The sequence below is a fragment of the Helianthus annuus genome, chromosome 11, assembly GCF_002127325.2.
Source record: "Helianthus annuus cultivar XRQ/B chromosome 11, HanXRQr2.0-SUNRISE, whole genome shotgun sequence".
Lineage (NCBI taxonomy): Eukaryota > Viridiplantae > Streptophyta > Magnoliopsida > Asterales > Asteraceae > Helianthus > Helianthus annuus.
The window spans coordinates 61381718-61399055 of NC_035443.2; the positions used below are offsets into that span (position 1 = coordinate 61381718).

Sequence of the window (17338 nt, forward strand, 5' to 3'; positions counted from 1 at the left end):
TTTTGAGGTCATTGAACGAGTCGGATCAGTTGCCTATAAACTAAACTTGCCTGAAGAGCTCAATGGAATTCACAATGTGTTCCACATCTGCAATCTCAAAAAGTGCTTCGCCGACGAATCGTTGGTGATTCCACACACAGATGTGCATATAGATGAGAGCTTAAAGTTCATAGAAAAACCTTTGTCGATTGAGGATCGACAGGTCAAGAAGCTTCGCAGAAAGCACGTACCGATTGTTAAAGTCAAATGGGATGCTCGTAGAGGTCCTGAATATACGTGGGAAGTCGAAGCTACAATGAAAGAAAAATACCCTTATTTATTTGAGTAAATCTCGGGTCGAGATTTATTTTAAGGGGGTGAGGATGTAACACCTCGAATTTTTGTGTCCAATGATGTGTTAACACGTGTCATTTGTTTACACGTGGCATCTATAATAAATAAAAGGACTAATTTTGACAAACCTTGAAAGTATATAAATTCGAGGGTTATAAATGTCAACAAGGGTAAATATACTGTATAGTATCCCTAAATAATGCTTAAACCTTCAAACGAATAAATTATAGATCGTACAAATATAAAACGCGGAAAAAAGTGAGAGATTACAAACTACAGGGGTTAACTATGTCAACATGTTTAATAATACCTCTGAGTGACCCTTTAACGTTCCAAAGACTTTGTAACGGTATTATACCCTCACTAAAATAATATATATAAATTTCGCGAAGTTTCGATATGAAACGAGAAAGTTACGATCAAATTCGTAGAAGAAGGATTAAAAGCGTCAACAGTGAAAGTTAAGGCTTTCCAATATAATTAATAAATAAACCGGGGACTTAATAATGCGGGTAATTAACACGAGGCCCCTATCGGTAAATAACCGAGGGCCAAACCGCAAAGTTACCCCTTCAAATCCGAAAGGTCAGGCAAATCATTACGAAAGATTTCGATATTAATGGCCGATTCTGTAATCATTATAAAAGATTTGAAAAATTCAGAAAATATAACCTCACGCGACCCGCGTAAGGTTTCAACATAAGTTGAGGCGGGCCGCGAGCCTCCTCAATAACGCGTCTGAACTTCTAATCCCAAGCGACCCGCGTAAAAGTTGCATGGAATGTCCATGCGGGTCGCGTAAAGTGCCCAGATGCAGAAACTTTGTAACTACTTGGCTTTTGCAAACTTGAACGATCAAACCACAAACAAAGAGGCATGGGCACCCTACAAATGACCCATATCACTTAGGGGACACCTACCATTACCTCTGGTCAGATGGTAGTGCTTGCAATGATCAACAAAGCTTGGCATTGGCTATAAATAGCATGCCTTAAGCATAACAATTCACACAACTCAAAAACACTTATATCTGATCATTCAAGAGCTCTCTAGCTTTCCCTTCTGTTCTCTCATCAAGAGTTAACTTCTGTAAGTCGTTCATAACCATTTTGGTTTCACATTTCCATAGTTATAGCCTATAAACGCAACCGTCGTAACTAACGGTTGTCATTGCAATGTCTTGCAAATGGTTCAGTCTTATGACGAATCAAAAGTAGTTTTGAGTTGGTATTTATGTGGGTATTAAACCTCTAAAAGGGTTCCCCCTGATCACCACTCTAACTATGTCAAATATCGAGTCAAACGTGCGGTTAAAAAGTCAACAGAAAGCTATTTTGGCGATTTATGCATAATCTGTAAGATATATGTTATGGAACCTGTTTTGATAATCATAAAACATGATAATAAGTATATAAACATGTTTGCGCTCGTTTGAATCGATCATTTACTATATAGAACCTGTTCGGAACCGAATATCGCAAAAGTTTGACTTTTGCTTTGACTTCAGTTCTGACCCGTTTTAGTGAGGTATAAAAATACCTTAGGACTATCTTAGGACCAGGTCACATGTTGGTATAAGCCTCTGTGGTCGGTTCATGAGTTATCCGAGTCTTTTAAGTATTTCCGTCATTCGCCTAAAAGTTGACCGTAACGGCCTTTTAAAATAAAAACGAGTATTTCGGACACGTGAACGGACCAAAACCTTGCTTATTAAATTATAAGCATGTCCCTAAAGTTTCACGTCAATCCGAGGTCTAGAACGAGAGTTATGCTAAAAAGCGCACTTTTAAGAAAGTTTTGTAATTAACGGCGCAATTAGCATAACGCCCATCTAACCCAAGTTTTCGGCACCAAAACTTTTACCCACTGTGGTAAAATAATATTTTGGGAATTTTAAAGATTTTTAATAATTTTTACCTTGCTCATAACCTGCGGTTATGGCTACGGTTCGGTAAATACCGAATATGCCCTTTTTGGCCAAAACGGGAGTTCTACAAGGTCTTTTGACCCGATTCCAGTTGCTACTGGTTTTAAATAATAAATAAAGTATTTTAAGCTTTATAAGCTGTTCGGGAAACTCAGATTTCCTGTAGAACTCGAAAATCCCTTTTAAAGTCTTTAAAATGACCGAAAAGCCCCTACGGGGCATAATATAAACTTAAACTCGTTACGGGCATTACGGAAGGTATCCTACTGATACCAAAATACTTTTAAGGCATATTGACTTAGGAAATAAGCGTAGGACACTTATGGTTAACCGTTTCGCCTATTTGCGCACACGGTACGGCCCATGGAACTAGTTTTCGTGCAATAGCCGATATGGGTCAAATTATATTATTTGAACCCCAAAATCCAGAGTATGAACTATAAACCCATATAAAACAAGTCACTGAACTTGTTGGGTCCAAATCATACTCCATTCTCGGTTTTCGCCTTTCCGTGCGAATTAACCATATCTATATATCGGAATCAACCGGTTTAAGCTACGGCTAATACAAGGACCGTTAGGATTCTAAGAGGTTAATTAAAACCTTCGTTCCAGATTAGGAGCCCCAGTAAAAGCTATCGGTGACTTGATCTAAATTAAGGATTAATACTTGCAAAGGTAAATACTTTTGACTTATTTCCCCTATATGGGCTTGGGTTACGGTATATTAATACCGCTTGATTGAGCATTATATACTTCCATCGCTTAGGTGGTTAATTGATTAAATATGATCGGCTCATTTAAACAGTTTTGTTGCTTATAAGCCTTTGGGGGGTTTAATGACCGTTGTCCCGGATATCCTTGGCATCATTTTACGAAATGGCCACGACCATCGACATCCCGGTGTAGGCGTACACCCGGTATAAAGTGTCGACATTAAAACTAAAAGACGTAGCCGTTGGTTTCTGTACTACGGTTTTACGCAAACGTGGTGTGTCTATAAATCTTTAACCCGGCACGACCCGGGCTACTGAACGCATAAAAGAACATGTAAAACGTTCACAAGATCATTATGAATTTTCCCAAGTTAAAAAAGAGTTTGCGCCTTGTGCATTCAAATCAATTTTAATAAACATTTTCAAATGTGTCAGTTGAATGTATTTACCAGTGTAAACTGACGTATTTTCCCCAAAAAGATTAAGTGCAGGTACCTAAACGTAATTGGCTGGTATTAGCTCCCTAGCGTCGGGATAAGCCTCGCAAGCTTGATTGCAGTATCTAATGGAACAATACTTTACCTTTATTTACGATCCACTGTGGATATATTCAACCCTGTAATACATTTTGATATTACAATCAGAGGTTGAAATTTATATATTTATCTTATGCTTCCGCTGTGCATTATATAATTGTGTGGTTTGACTATATTGTTGCCAACATCGTCACGGTAATCCCCCACCGGGCCCACCCACGTGGAAATCGGGGTGTGACATGACGACAGGCCGCGCTACAGAGAAGATGCGCGAGAAACGATTGACCGCATCGGTTACAAGAAGGCGGTCAGAGACGACAATCGTGACAAACACTGGACTCCGCTCACGAAAACTCCAAAGGAGGTATTGATGACGGAGAATGTCGATTTCAAGGCGCCAAGGCCAATGACAAACAAGAAAGGGCAAGACCCTAACTTGTACTGCGATTTTCACAAAGATTCAGGGCACCTGACTGACGACTGTTACAGCTTGCGCCAAGAAATCGAGAGAGCGCTCAAAAGCGGCAAGCTAAGCCATTTAGTGAAGAATGTACGCAAGGAAACCCGTCAACTCCAGCGCCACGATGAAGAGAACCACAAAAAGGTCCGTCGACTAGAAACTCACATGGTCAACAGACCCAGGTACAGCGCGAAAGAGAAAGGCAAACGCCCTTATGAACCTTCTTGGCAAGAGCAGCAAGTTATATTTCCAGTAGTGCGTGGCGGACCTCGCGCCACACGTCCTGTGGTCATCACCGGCATAATCGGGCATTATGAAACTGACTACATATTCATAGACCCGGGGAGTACTGCCGACATTATTTACGAACAGTGTTTCAATCAGTTGGATGAAGAGGATAAAGCGCGACTCGAACCTGTCGATTATCCTTTGTCTGGATTTTGCAACGAGATGGTTTTTCCTCTCGGACAGATCAGTTTCCCCGTCACGCTCTCTGACGGGAAACACTCAAGAACAACAAATGTGAACTTCATGGTAATGCCAGTGAAATCGAGGCATGATGTGCTTATTGGGAGGGAAACACAAGGCGAGCTAAACATGGTGACTTCAACGCCTCACTCTGCGATAGGTTTCCCAACCAAGACAGGAGTAGCAATCATATATGCCAAGAAAGAAGTAATGTCAACTGAAGAGCTGCGCCCAACAAAGGCGGCGAAGGTCTCCACGACCGAGCCGGAGAAATGGGTTTTAAACCGAAAATACCCCGAGCAGACTGTGACAATTGGCCACGCCATTTCGTCAGACATCAGAACACGTCTAAAGCAACTGCTGTTTTGAAACATGGATATATTTGCCTGGACACCGGCAGACATGACCGGTGTCCCGCGCAACATCACCGAGCATTGCTTAAACACGTACCCATCTGTCGAGCCAAAGGTCCAAAGAAGGCGCAGCCTAGGGGCAGACAAGACAAAAGCAATGAACGAGCAGGTATGTGAGCTGCTCAAAGCCGGGATCCTGCGAGAGGTAAGATATCAGAGTTGGGTGGCGAACCCCGTGATGGTCGAAAAATCAAATGGCGGATGGCGCATGTGCGTAGACTACACTGATCTCAACAAGGCGTGCCCAAAGGATTGCTATTCCTTGCCTGAGATCGATAAAAAAAATAGATTCTCTCGCGCCATACCGGTGGAAGTGCTTTTTGGATTGCTACAAAGGATACCATCAAGTGCAGATGAAGCTAGAAGATGAAGACAAGACAGCGTTCAAAACGGATCTTGGAATCTTCTGCTACACAAAGATGCCTTTTGGCCTGAAGAATGCAGGCGCGACATATCAACGCTTGATGGACAAGACCTTCGCAGGTGACATCGGAAAGCATATTGAGGTTTATATCGATGATCTAGTGGTTAAAAGTCCTGAGGAGGACCAAATGTTGAAAGACATCGAGAAAACGTTCAACTCATTGCGCAGCGTAAATATGAAGCTAAATCCAGCCAAGTGTTCCTTTGGCATGGAAGAGGGGAAGTTTCTAGGCTTCATTGTCACAAACGGCGGTTTCAAGGTGAATCCAGAGAAAGTACAAGCTATTGAGCGAATGCCCTCACCGAGAAACATCAAGGAAATGCTACGACTAGCCGGCCGGCTGGCCGCGCTTAATCGTTTTCTCTCCAATCACGCCGCAAAGTCGTATCCCTTCATTAGCACGTTGCGCAATTGTGTGAAGAAGCAAGAGTTCAAATGGACCCCGGAAGCCGAAACAGCTTTTCAACAAATGAAAGCGTGTTTGATCGAACTCCCTACCCTGACTGCACCATTTGAGAAGGAGCCCCTCGTACTGTACTTGTCCTCCTCGGATAAGGCAGTAGGGTCAGTGTTATTGGTCGACAGAAACGGGGTACAAACCCCGATCTACTATGTCAGCAGGGTACTCACTGACCCAGAAACAAGATATTCCACAATGGAAAAGCTGGTTCTTGCACTGCTACACGCCTCCCGAAGGTTGCGCCGATACTTCACAGGCCATGTGATAACTGTGCTTACAAATTTCCACATTGGCACCATACTACAGAAGCCTGAGACATCAGGCAGGTTGGCAAAATGGGCCACTGAACTGGGCGGCCACAACATCTTGTACAGACCGCGCCCGGCCATTAAGGGGCAGGTCCTCGCCGACTTCATCACAGAAGTGCCGGCTGATAAAATCAAGGAATGCGAGATGATAGAGACTCCCAAGGAAAATACAACAGAGGAGACTTGGATGCTTTACACCGACGGGGCATCAAATGAAGATGGCGCGGGAGCAGGTTTACGCCTAGTGAGCCCAGAAAAGCACGAGTTTACTTACGCCATTAAGTTGGACTTCAAAAACACCAACAACGAGGCTGAGTACGAAGCATTTCTGGCAGGCTTACGCCTCGCCATCAAGATGGGAGCAAGAAACTTGCGCGCACATGTTGACTCACTCCTGATAGCCAGTCAAGTAAACGGCATATACGACGCGAAGTGAGAAGTCATGGCTCTATATCTGGAACAAGCGAAAGAATTGCTCCAACAATTCGAAACTCACGAGGTTATACATATCAATCGCTCAGAAAACAAGCCTGCCGATGCCTTGAGCAAGCTTGCCTCGACTTCCTTTCAACATCTCGCCAAGGATGTAAGGATAGAGGTACTCAAGAATCCATCGGTATTACTGCGACAAGTGAACGTGATCGAAACAGGGCAACCATCGTGGATGACTCCAATCATCCAATACTTGCAAGAAGGGGTGCTCCCTGAAAACAAAGCGGAAGCAAGAAAGATCCAAAACAAAGCCCTACAATACGAAATAAACGGCGGTATCTTGTACCGAAAATCCTTCCTAGGGCCACTACTGCGCTGTGTGGACCCCCAGGATGCGAATTATCTGATAAGGGAAATCCACGAAGGGATTTGCGGCATCCACTCCGGACCACGGATGGTTGTCGCGAAGATCATGAGCGCCGGTTACTACTGGCCTGGTATGCATGTTGACGCAATGAAGGAGATCCGCAAATGTGACTCTTGCCAGAGGCACTCTCCAAAAACGCTGCGCCCTAAAAATGATCTTATCCCCGTATCCACCGCATGGCCCTTTCAGCAATGGGGAATTGACATGGTGGGACCCTTCCCGGATGCTCCCGGTGCCGTAAAGTTCATCATAGTAGCTGTCGACTACTTCACGAAGTGGGTAGAAGCCAAAGCCCTTGCATCCACCACAGCCATGATTGTGCGCAAATTCATATGGGAGCACATCATATGCAGATTTGGCCTCTCGCTCAAGATCGTGACTGACAATGGCACCAACTTTGCTTCGGACGATCTTAAGAAATGGATGAAGGAGATGAACATCGAACACACTTTCACATCCGTTGCGCACCCACAAGGCAACGGACAAGTGGAAAGTGTGAACAAATGCATCGTCGAAGGGATAAAGGCCAGATTAGGAACAAGGCGGCGCGGATGGGTTGATGAGCTCCCAAGCATTTTATGGGCTCATCGGACCATGCCAAAGACGAGTACCGGCGAGACCCCTTTCAGCCTGGTCTATGGCTCGGAGGCGGTTATCCCGGCGGAGATTGGCCTACCCTCACCACGTATGACAGCGGTCAACTCAATTGACAATGAAGCAGAAAGGCGTCTAGACTTGGACCTGTTAGAAGAAAGACGCGAAATCGCGAGAATCAGAGAGGCCAAATACAAAACCCAGCTGGAAAGGTACTACAACACAAGGGTTCGCATTTGTACCTTCAACCCAGGGGAATACGTCTTTCGCGACAATGAAGCATCAAATGCGGAACGTCCAGGGAAATTGGCACCTAAATGGGAAGGCCCATATCTGATTCATGAGGTCCTGGGCAAAGGGGCCTACAAATTGCGCACCCTAGATGGCCACATCTTACCAAGAACTTGGAATGCGCAACAATTGCGCAAATGTTACATGTAATCTATTTCGGCCTTGCGCCATCTTTCAATTCACTACGCCGGCTACAAGCCATTAGCAATTATGTATGAAGGCCTAAGCGCCCATTTCTGACTTGAATGAAAACATACGACATGTTTTTCTATTACATTTTTTCGTTACAAATGCATGCTAAACTTTTGATTAGCGCGAAAACGCTCCAGCATTTCAGGGTTGTTCAAACCACCTCCAAGGTCCTCCGCGAACAAAGCGCGAGACCGGGTGGATACCTTAATACTTAAAAAACGCTTCCATTTATTCGAGCTAATTTAACATAAAGTTTTTATAGCAATGCAATAATTGCAACGGAAAAAACCAAAATGTTTCATTTCATTTAAAACGTGCGCAAATGCGCAGCATTGTACATAGAGTGTCCGAAGAAATTACAAAGGCACAAATGCCTATCAACCACCTATTCAACAAACTATCCTATTCATCGCGTCGATCATCACCATCATCTCCGTCATCTTCACCATCATCATCGTTGCCATCATCATCACCATCGCCGCCATCATCACCAGCTGGCTCCTCGTCGGACAACTCGACGGTAACTGGTGGATCGAGGACTGCCTTAAGACGCTGGCACCAGTCGTCTTTCTTCAACGATTCAACAACCAACTCCATGATAGGCAAGGAAAGGTTGTCGTAGGAGTTTTCAGCACTTGCCAGTGCAGCATCAGCATGTTCCGTCACTGAGCAATGACTTATGTCAAATTCCTGCCCAAGCATCTGCTCAACGTGATCGGCACACTCCAGGTAGCCTCCCCGATGACCCACCGCACGTGCCGCATCTGTCAGAGCCGCTACGGCGCGGTCTAGCTCGCCCGCATTCAGGATGGAGTTGGCAACCTTCACAAAAAACAAAAAGCATTAAAGATAAAACTCTCAACAAGAAAAAGCATAAGACAAAGGCACTTACCAGCACTACTCCACGAGTGCGCATCCATTCAGCTTCTGAGACAAGCGTATCGACGATGCCTTGAGCCTCGGAGTAGTTGGTTTGGGCCACATTCAGCGCAGCAGTGCTAACAGCACGCGCCTCCTCAGCCGTAGCAGCCTTAACCCTCTCGGCTTCCAGGTCGATCTCCAACGACTCGCACCTGTCAATTTGCTCGTTTAAGCGACGTTTGAGCTCCGCAATCTCAGCGTCCTTGGCGTGGAGATCTCTGTCCTTGCTGGACAGCTGTAGTTTGACCTCAGACAATTCAACCTGAAGGCCGACAAAACAACTTAGGCCGATGTATTAACAAAATAGCAAGTATAAAGGAAAACAAATAGACTAACCTCCACCTGCTGTTTGGCAGCCTTCTCTCCCTACGCCTCCTCTACCTTCGAGGTCAAGTCAGCAACTTTAGCCTCAAGATCAACTATTTTCTGTCGAGCCGCATAGGCGCGCTCGTTGTCTTGGGCACAAATACGTTTAAAATCGGCCTTCTCCTTGGCCAGTTGCTCTTCAACATTGTGGAGTTTTTTCTGCAGCCCCTCGCGGCCCCACTCTTCAGCCTTCTTGTCAGCCTCAAACTTGGCTCTCTCCTCACCAAACGCGGCTTTAGATTTTTCAAATTCAGCAATACGTTTCAGCATACGCTCGCGATAAGCCTCCCAGTCGGGCGCTCCCTAACCATCGTTCGCCATTCGCGAACTATTTGATGGTTGGCAGCACGAGCGTTGGCCTCGCCAAGGATATAAGTACGATACAACATCTCGTGAGGTTTCGCCCTTTGCCGATTGACTTCAGCAGGTGTAAAGGAGTTCAAGAACCACTCGCGCGCAGGGCTGAACTCAATGAAGGTATCTTTCTGTTTTAAACTCCAGGGGGCTTGATGAGGAGCGTCACCACGTTCTTCCTCATTGTAAGTCTTGTAGTAAATATCCCCAACGGTGTCCTTCGCACCTATCACATTGGGGTTATAACCCCCAGCTCCACCAGAGCTAGCGCCGCTTGAGGAGAAGCGGCTGGAACCCTTGGAAGTAATAACAGGACCGGTGTTGGTTGGTTTGGTGACCTCAGGACCTGGAGATTTAAGAGGCTGATCCATAGCCTTTTTCGCCGTTAGCTCCTTCTCTAAGGCCTGCTTCCTCACCACTTCAGCCAACCTCTCCTGTTCCGCCCTCTGCTTCCTCTCCTCCTCCTCTTTTCTCTTTTTCTCCTCCTCTATCTTCTTCCTCTCTTCTTCTTTCTTTTTCTTCTCTTCCGCAACTCTCTTCTTCTCCTCCTCTCTCTTCCGATCCTCCTCCACCTTTCGCTGCGCCTCAGCAGCCTTCGCGGCATCCTGAGCAGCAGTGTCAGTGGACTTGACGGTAATCTTGGGCCTTTTCGCCGCAGCCTCACTGAACGTGACACCCTTCTCAGGGGTTTTCTTCTTGATTTCTGAAAAATAAAGCAAGTGCATTTGAGTAAAGAGAAAAGTATTAAGAAGAGAAGCGAAGAACTTACCAGGAGAAAATTTGTATAACGAGCGCAGCTTGCTCGTTTTCCCAACCACGGGAATCACAACAGATGTAGGGGCGGAAGCCACACCAGTCGTGGCTTCGCTCCTACCCCTCTTCCGCCCAATAAGATGGGCACCAGCATCTTCCTCTTCTACTTCTTCATCTTCTGGGAAAGACGGAGTCGCGCCAGCTTCAGGGTTGCGAGAACCCGCGCTCCCAGAACTCTTAGACCCACCAGCACCGGTCTTCCCCTTAGCTGCATGTGATAAACCTTCATATGAGTCACTGATTATCACATAGTCGTCTAAGTCACGTTGACGAAGGCGAAGAGTACCTTTGACAGCAGCAGATGTTGCGCGACTAGGGCCAGTGCCCTTACTGGTCACCTCAGGCTCCACCTTCTTCTTCCTCTTCACCGGTTTCTTCTTCTTCTCCTCGGGGTAAATCCCCAGGTCGCGCAACACACCTGCAAAGATTTTAGACCAAGAGCTTAGCTCGCCGCTGGAAGAACCTACGGACTCCTCGCTGGAAAGATAGAAAGTCTCTTTCCCAGCGAGAGTCACAGAGCGCAATGGACGAGGTTTAGGGTATTGCGCACCTTCAGTAGCGGTCGGCGGTAAAGCGAAAGCATCAGCAGCAGGAAACATGAAGTTTCCTTTAATCTGGTCATACCAGCTTTCCTCGTCAACGCGCAATGGGCGAACGCCCATCGAGCCACCAAAGGTAGAGAAGGCAGCTTGGTAGAGTTGCGCTTCTACAAATGGAGATAAGTAAGTGACAATTACAGAAATCCTACTTAGAAACAGAATCAAGAAGACACTAACCTTGATCGCCGATCTTCAAAACCGGAACCTCCCTGCTGCTAGGTAACCACTGGTCACTCATCTTAGCAGCAAGTAACACATTTTCCCCAAACACCCGATTTGGGGTTGGGGTTAGCTGCTGGTACCACCGAGCAGTTTTTGGGATGGGAAGATCTTCCTTCGGTATGGCCTCGGTCCAGTCCCTAAAGGGCATGGCAATCGGCAAGACTTCTTCCCTGATGAAGAAGAACTTGGGTTTCCAGTCGTGGAAACTCTTAGGAGGATTCAACAAGATCTTCTTTGCCGCGCCCCGGCTTGCAAACGAGAAGAACCCCATCGTTCTCTGCAACTGGTAGAAAGCACGAAACTTATCTACCGATGGCTCGACGCCATGGGAATGACACAAAAATTCAAAGTGTCGTACCCTCACCATCCCGGGAGGGCTCATCTGAGATATATGGAAATTGTAGTAAGAAAGGATACTGCCTAGGAAGTTGGTCGCCGGCAGTCGGAAATTACCCTGAAGAAAGAAGTCTTCATACAGGGTAATGTAACCGGGTGGTGCATCAGCCGCGGTCTGGCCCTGAGCCGGATACCGGGCATCCCACTCCGGTGGGAATCTGAAGCTACGAACAATCTGCTCGAAGAGACCCAAGTCCCATTTAAGGACAGGAACTGGTCCTTCCTCACTAACAGGAGCCTCTTGGTGTTCTTCACTCATCTTTTTAGAAAGATCTGGAAAAAAGCTTGAAGAAAAGTTTGAAGATTTGAAGAAATCTTGAAGAGATGAAGAACACTTTGAAGATTCAAAGAGTTTTTGAGAGAAAAGTGGAGAAGAAACGAAGAGAAGTGAGAATCTCTCACCTTCTCTTCGGATATATATACCCATCGCATTTAATGCGATGGGTAACCGTGCCGCGTTCGCCGCTAGGCCAACCAACGAGAGGTTGCCACGTCAAGCGGAAAACCAGGGGTGACGGTTACCACGCGCGCGTGGGCCTCACTCTCCTGACATGAAGTGCAACCGCCGCAGGCGGCATGATGACACCCGTGCCAGGGGTCAACTCAAACGTCGCCCTCAGCGACTTATCTCACCAACCTGTCAGAAGTTCAAATTTCGAAGTTTCCCGCCATAAAAGTTGCAAGTAACTTCATGCAGAAGTTACATGAGCCGCGCCAGCTACATATCACCTCCAATAAGCCCGCGCGCCTGATCAGACAAACGGCAATCTCTAAAGTCCTGCATTGGTACTTGCGCAATTGAGAAGCAGCATTTTTCATATGCGCCACACCAATCAGGATCAAAAGAACATTTCCCCTATTACACTTATTTCTCCTAATTTTATTAAGTCCAGAGCTACAACCACTTGCGTTGCGCATGGTGCAGCACTGGACTGGGGGGACTTGAAGGGGTATGGTCCCAAAAGTCGCGCAAACCTCCGCCCAGGTTGCGCGCGGAACCTTACTCCTTATTTCAGAAAACTTATTAACAGTATCCCCACGCGACTCACACGCGTTGAAGTTTACCCCGCGCGAGGCAAGGCTCACAAGAGGCCCAGATATCAGCACTTAGCATAAAACAATGAAAGAAATGAGCCACTCAGTAGGGAAGCGCGCGGCTACCTACAGTGGTACATAAGGTACAAGTGGCAGTAAAAGGAGCCAATGAGCGTCTAGCAGGCTCTGGTCAATCGTGCGCCACGATCGCCTGACGAGAAGTACACAAGGACGCCTACATGGCACCAATCAGAGGACGGAGACAACTGTCCCACGATCTCCACTCGTCTGCTGATGACAGAAGGACAACAAGGCCGACAACAATGACACGTGGCTCCAATCAAGGTGCGCCAGCACCAACGAGCATCTAGAAGCCACTAAGCGGTCGACGCCAGTGAGACAAAGAGCATATCCGTTTTGTTGTCCGCTTCTGGCCCAAGGCCCATCAGCCCATAACCCCTCACACCTCTCCGGCTATAAATAGAGACCTCATTCCACAGGTTAAACATTCTATTCTCTCGGCTCTTACTCTTTACACTTAATCACTCTCAAAGCAGTCGCTTATTCTCACGCCGGAGCCTGGTTAAGAGGGAAACCCCCACATTCCCCTCTTAACGAGTAACGGTGTTCTGTTTTGCAGGTTAGATCACCAAGTCGGAGCTCAAATATCCTTAAAGAAGATTAACCCTCATGAAAGGAACATAAACCAATCTAATTAACTCCCTAATTAGATCACTGTTTCTTCAAGATTGTACACCTAAAACCTGTATAATTGCGCATAGAGACCTTTTATGCTTGTACATATAGCTTGTATGGTTACACATTAAGATTAAAGGGTAGGTCATGCTATGGTTGTACATAGAGCTAAGAGTAATATATTTATATATTATTTGTGTATTTTTTGGTATCTTTTTTTACGTTAGTTTCGGTGTATATGTTAAAGTTGCTCCGATATAAGTTGATTTATAAAGAAGTACGCCTCGGTACATCATGTGTGCCCTCTTGCCTCGCGCTTTTAAATCATAGTTTAACATAAAACAATTTCATTAAGTGTCTATTCTCCATCCAGGATCCGATCTTTCCAACACTAACATCATCTTCTTAAAGAGTATAATCTTCTCCATCCAGGATCCGATCTTTCCAACACGACATTTAGTTTAATCTTGATGTAGGAATCTGTATACATATATTTAAAGCATACATTATTACTATGTTAAAATGTATATTCAGTCAATCATGAAAGATGTTTGGATGTGCGTTTTGAAACTGATAATACTACGTTTATAATGTTTGAAAAAACAAAAACAAAATCTACTTCTAATGTTGTGATTATTCACAGATCAGATAATTAATTGCTTCACAGGAATGTCCTGTTTGTTCTTTTCATATAATAATGTCTGTGTGATGTTTAAGACGTCAATTTTAGGTAGAGGGAAAGACAGTGAAGGCACAGATATGGGACACAGCAGGGCAAGAACGATACCGGGCCATAACCAGTGCTTATTACAGAGGAGCCCTCGGGGCACTTCTGGTATATGATGTCACAAAACCGACTACTTTTGATAACGTGAGCCGGTGGTTAAAAGAACTAAGGGACCATGCTGATTCAGACATTGTGATCATGCTTATTGGCAACAAAACCGATCTTAGACATTTGAGGGCTGTTGCAACTGAGGACGCTCAAACGTTTGCTGAAAAAGAAGGTCTTTCTTTCATTGAAACATCCGCTTTAGAAGCGGTGAATGTCGAGAAGGCGTTTCAAGGGATTCTAGGTGAGATTTATAGGATAATTAGCAAGAAATCTCTTGCTGCAGCAGGGAATCCAACAGCTGGTGCTAGTGTGAAACAAGGCGAGACACTTGTGGTTGGAGCACAGGATGGGAATAATACCAAAAACAGTTGTTGCTCTTCATCCTAATTGTTTCTGTACTTGATTCTTCTTGTTGAATAGAAATTTCTGGCCTGGTTGATTTAATAGCTTTTGTAGATGAAAATTTTGTAGATTTTGAGTTTTGTTGCTGGTGAATTGTGATTGTCCAACAAATTATCCGCCTCATCACCGATCAATACCCGTCATCAGTGGCGAAGCTTGAGATTTCCGACCGGGGGCGGAAGTCACCGGACGTAAAAATTTCTATAAAACCGGGGGGTCGAAAATGTATATACCAAAAATTTCTATACGAAAACTACATACTCTCCACTACTGAGCGAAAAGTTCAAGGGGTCGGCCGCTTCCTCCTGCCCCTTAAAAGCTTCGCCCATGCCCGTCACCTTGTATGTTGTAAATGTTTGGTGAATTGATGTTGTTTGGCGGATCTAGAAAATCCTTATAGGGGTAACGTTTCAAAAAAAAGGTAAAGAAATCAAAAAAACGTAAAATTTTTCTAAAATTTACACTACCGTCGGAGCGTCAAGGGGTAGCGGAGGCTACCCCTTATTATAAGGTAGGTCCGCCACTTGTTTTATTGTATTTGAAAAACGAGTATTAAATGTATGTTGTGCTAAACGTTTTACTGTCAACGTAAATAAACATGAAAAACGAGTATAGTATGTTTTAGTTCTAAAAACTATGTATCTACAGATGTTTGACCGCTGATAAAACGATTAATTAAGAATTAAACCACAAAAGAATTAAGAAGTAGAGACGCATAATTATATGGTAAGAGTTAATTGGTTGGTAAACCTTATGTTGGGCTAAGCATCTTAGTTGGGCCGGATGAAAACTGAGCCCGTGGCAAGGTCCACTTGGACTATTACTTTCGTGAAGATAATATTTCGGATTTGTATCAAGAGATGATTTCATAAGATAATAATTGCATCGTTAAGAGATTTGTTTTTTTTGCCTAAGCTTGTGTCATGGGTTGCCGACGACGAGTCTTCTTCTAGGTTATAACCCGTGAATACTCACGGGTTGTTAATCTATCTTTCTAAACAAAAAAATATATACATATATATTAATAAACGAAAAAATTGTATGATGAATAAGATGTATAAATAAATGACATGTGTATGCTTCTGATATAAATGATTTATGTTAGTTATCAAAAACGGACTGTAGGGATAAAATTATAATGGCAATCTGAATTTATACTCAAAACAAACGCATTGTACCACAAACGTAAATAAAGGGGGATCGAAAGTAAATGTAAGATATATGTTTTTTCGGGTTTTAAATAAAAACAGAAAGTCTAGTACTGTAGCGCTTCTGCTTGCTGGAATTTCGTAACCAATAACTTGGAATTGGTTTTAGACCAGTTGAAAAAACAATCGTCACCTAAGGAAATATGTTCAGCTTCAAGTATATCATGCCATCCAACAATACCGTACCTATGGTTGATAAAATATGAAAAAAATTTGTTAGTAATACATATACAAATAGGGTAAAAGATAAATATTAAATAAGATAATAAATTGATTGACAAACCTTCTTTGACCATCAATATTGTGTGTACGAAGATTCTTAACCCAAGTAATTCCTTTAACAACTTTGATCTTTACTTCAGAAAACTCATTTAAACCACTTAAGTCAGTAATCATTTTGGGAAGAATCTACATTTTGTAAGAACATTAAAAATATGTAAATGTTATTAAATGAAAAACACTAAAAATTAACAAAAAAAAAAAAAAAACATAAAACAGCATAGTATAATACCAATTCATTAGTTACTGTCATTGCGAAAAAAGGATAGTTAGGATCGTCACTAACTTGTCGATATCCACATTGCTAATATGTTCATATTCTTGCTCAATCAAAGGAGCGTTGTTTAACAAAACTTGACGACCGTGTTTATTGAATATGGTAATATTAAAATGTTTCACGTCGTTTATTTTAAAACACAAAATATCACCAGGATTTAACCTTAGATCTTCAATAAATTTAAACCAACCATCAGCAAAACAATAATTTGAACCAATCTTTCTAATACGGACTTCCCATTTATGATTCTCGGATACGTTAAGTATAACCTTGTTTTCCGGTAAAGGATAATCATAATGTTTTGAAAGAAAAGTATCTGGTAGAACCTGTAAAAAAATCAATTATTACAAATTTATGAGTATTATGTTTTTAATAAATCGAGATAAAAAAAAATAAAAATCTATAATAAATTACGTACCATTGGACTTTGTAAAGGATTTTGAATAATTTTACAAAACGGTTTCCGCCACTCTTTATTTGGATCATGACAGAAGAGCTTGAACTTGAAAGTACGATCACCAAGATAGTTGAAAATAATGAAGAAAGATCCGTGGCCAAAGTAGTTTAAAACCTCAGACCATCCATCCGTAAAGTAGAATACATCTTCTATTAATTTGATAACAACACGCCATGAATGCTTTTCATCAAATTTAAGACTAACAGTTGAGGATTCTAACTTATTCATCCATATAAATCTACTCATAGATATAGATATAGCCTGAAAACCAAAAAAATATACGGAAAATTTCTTTCGAATAAAAGATAAAAAAATACGAATCATTAGTTTAAAAAAAATAATAACGAAAGCTATGTACCTGTTGAAATGATAGTGGATCAAGTATAGTTATGATAAAATAAGGACCATGACGATACATGTTAACCCAAACACGAAAATTCAGAAAGAAGAGTAACAATTGAATATTACTTGCAAGACATAGAATGAAAGAAAAAAAT

At 43.3% G+C, this 17338-nt stretch overlaps 1 protein-coding gene across 1 annotated transcript in view; it reads left to right on the forward strand.

Moving 5' to 3' along the window:
- Positions 1–14693, forward strand: part of LOC110866798 (ras-related protein RABA2a) — a 28934-nt gene extending 14241 nt beyond the window's left edge. The window contains exon 2 of the mRNA XM_035979321.1: positions 14114–14693. Within this exon, the coding sequence (XP_035835214.1) occupies positions 14114–14605 (492 nt within the window). The 3' untranslated portion in view covers positions 14606–14693. The remainder of the gene's footprint in view (positions 1–14113) is intronic.
- Positions 14694–17338: the final 2645 nt, after the last annotated feature.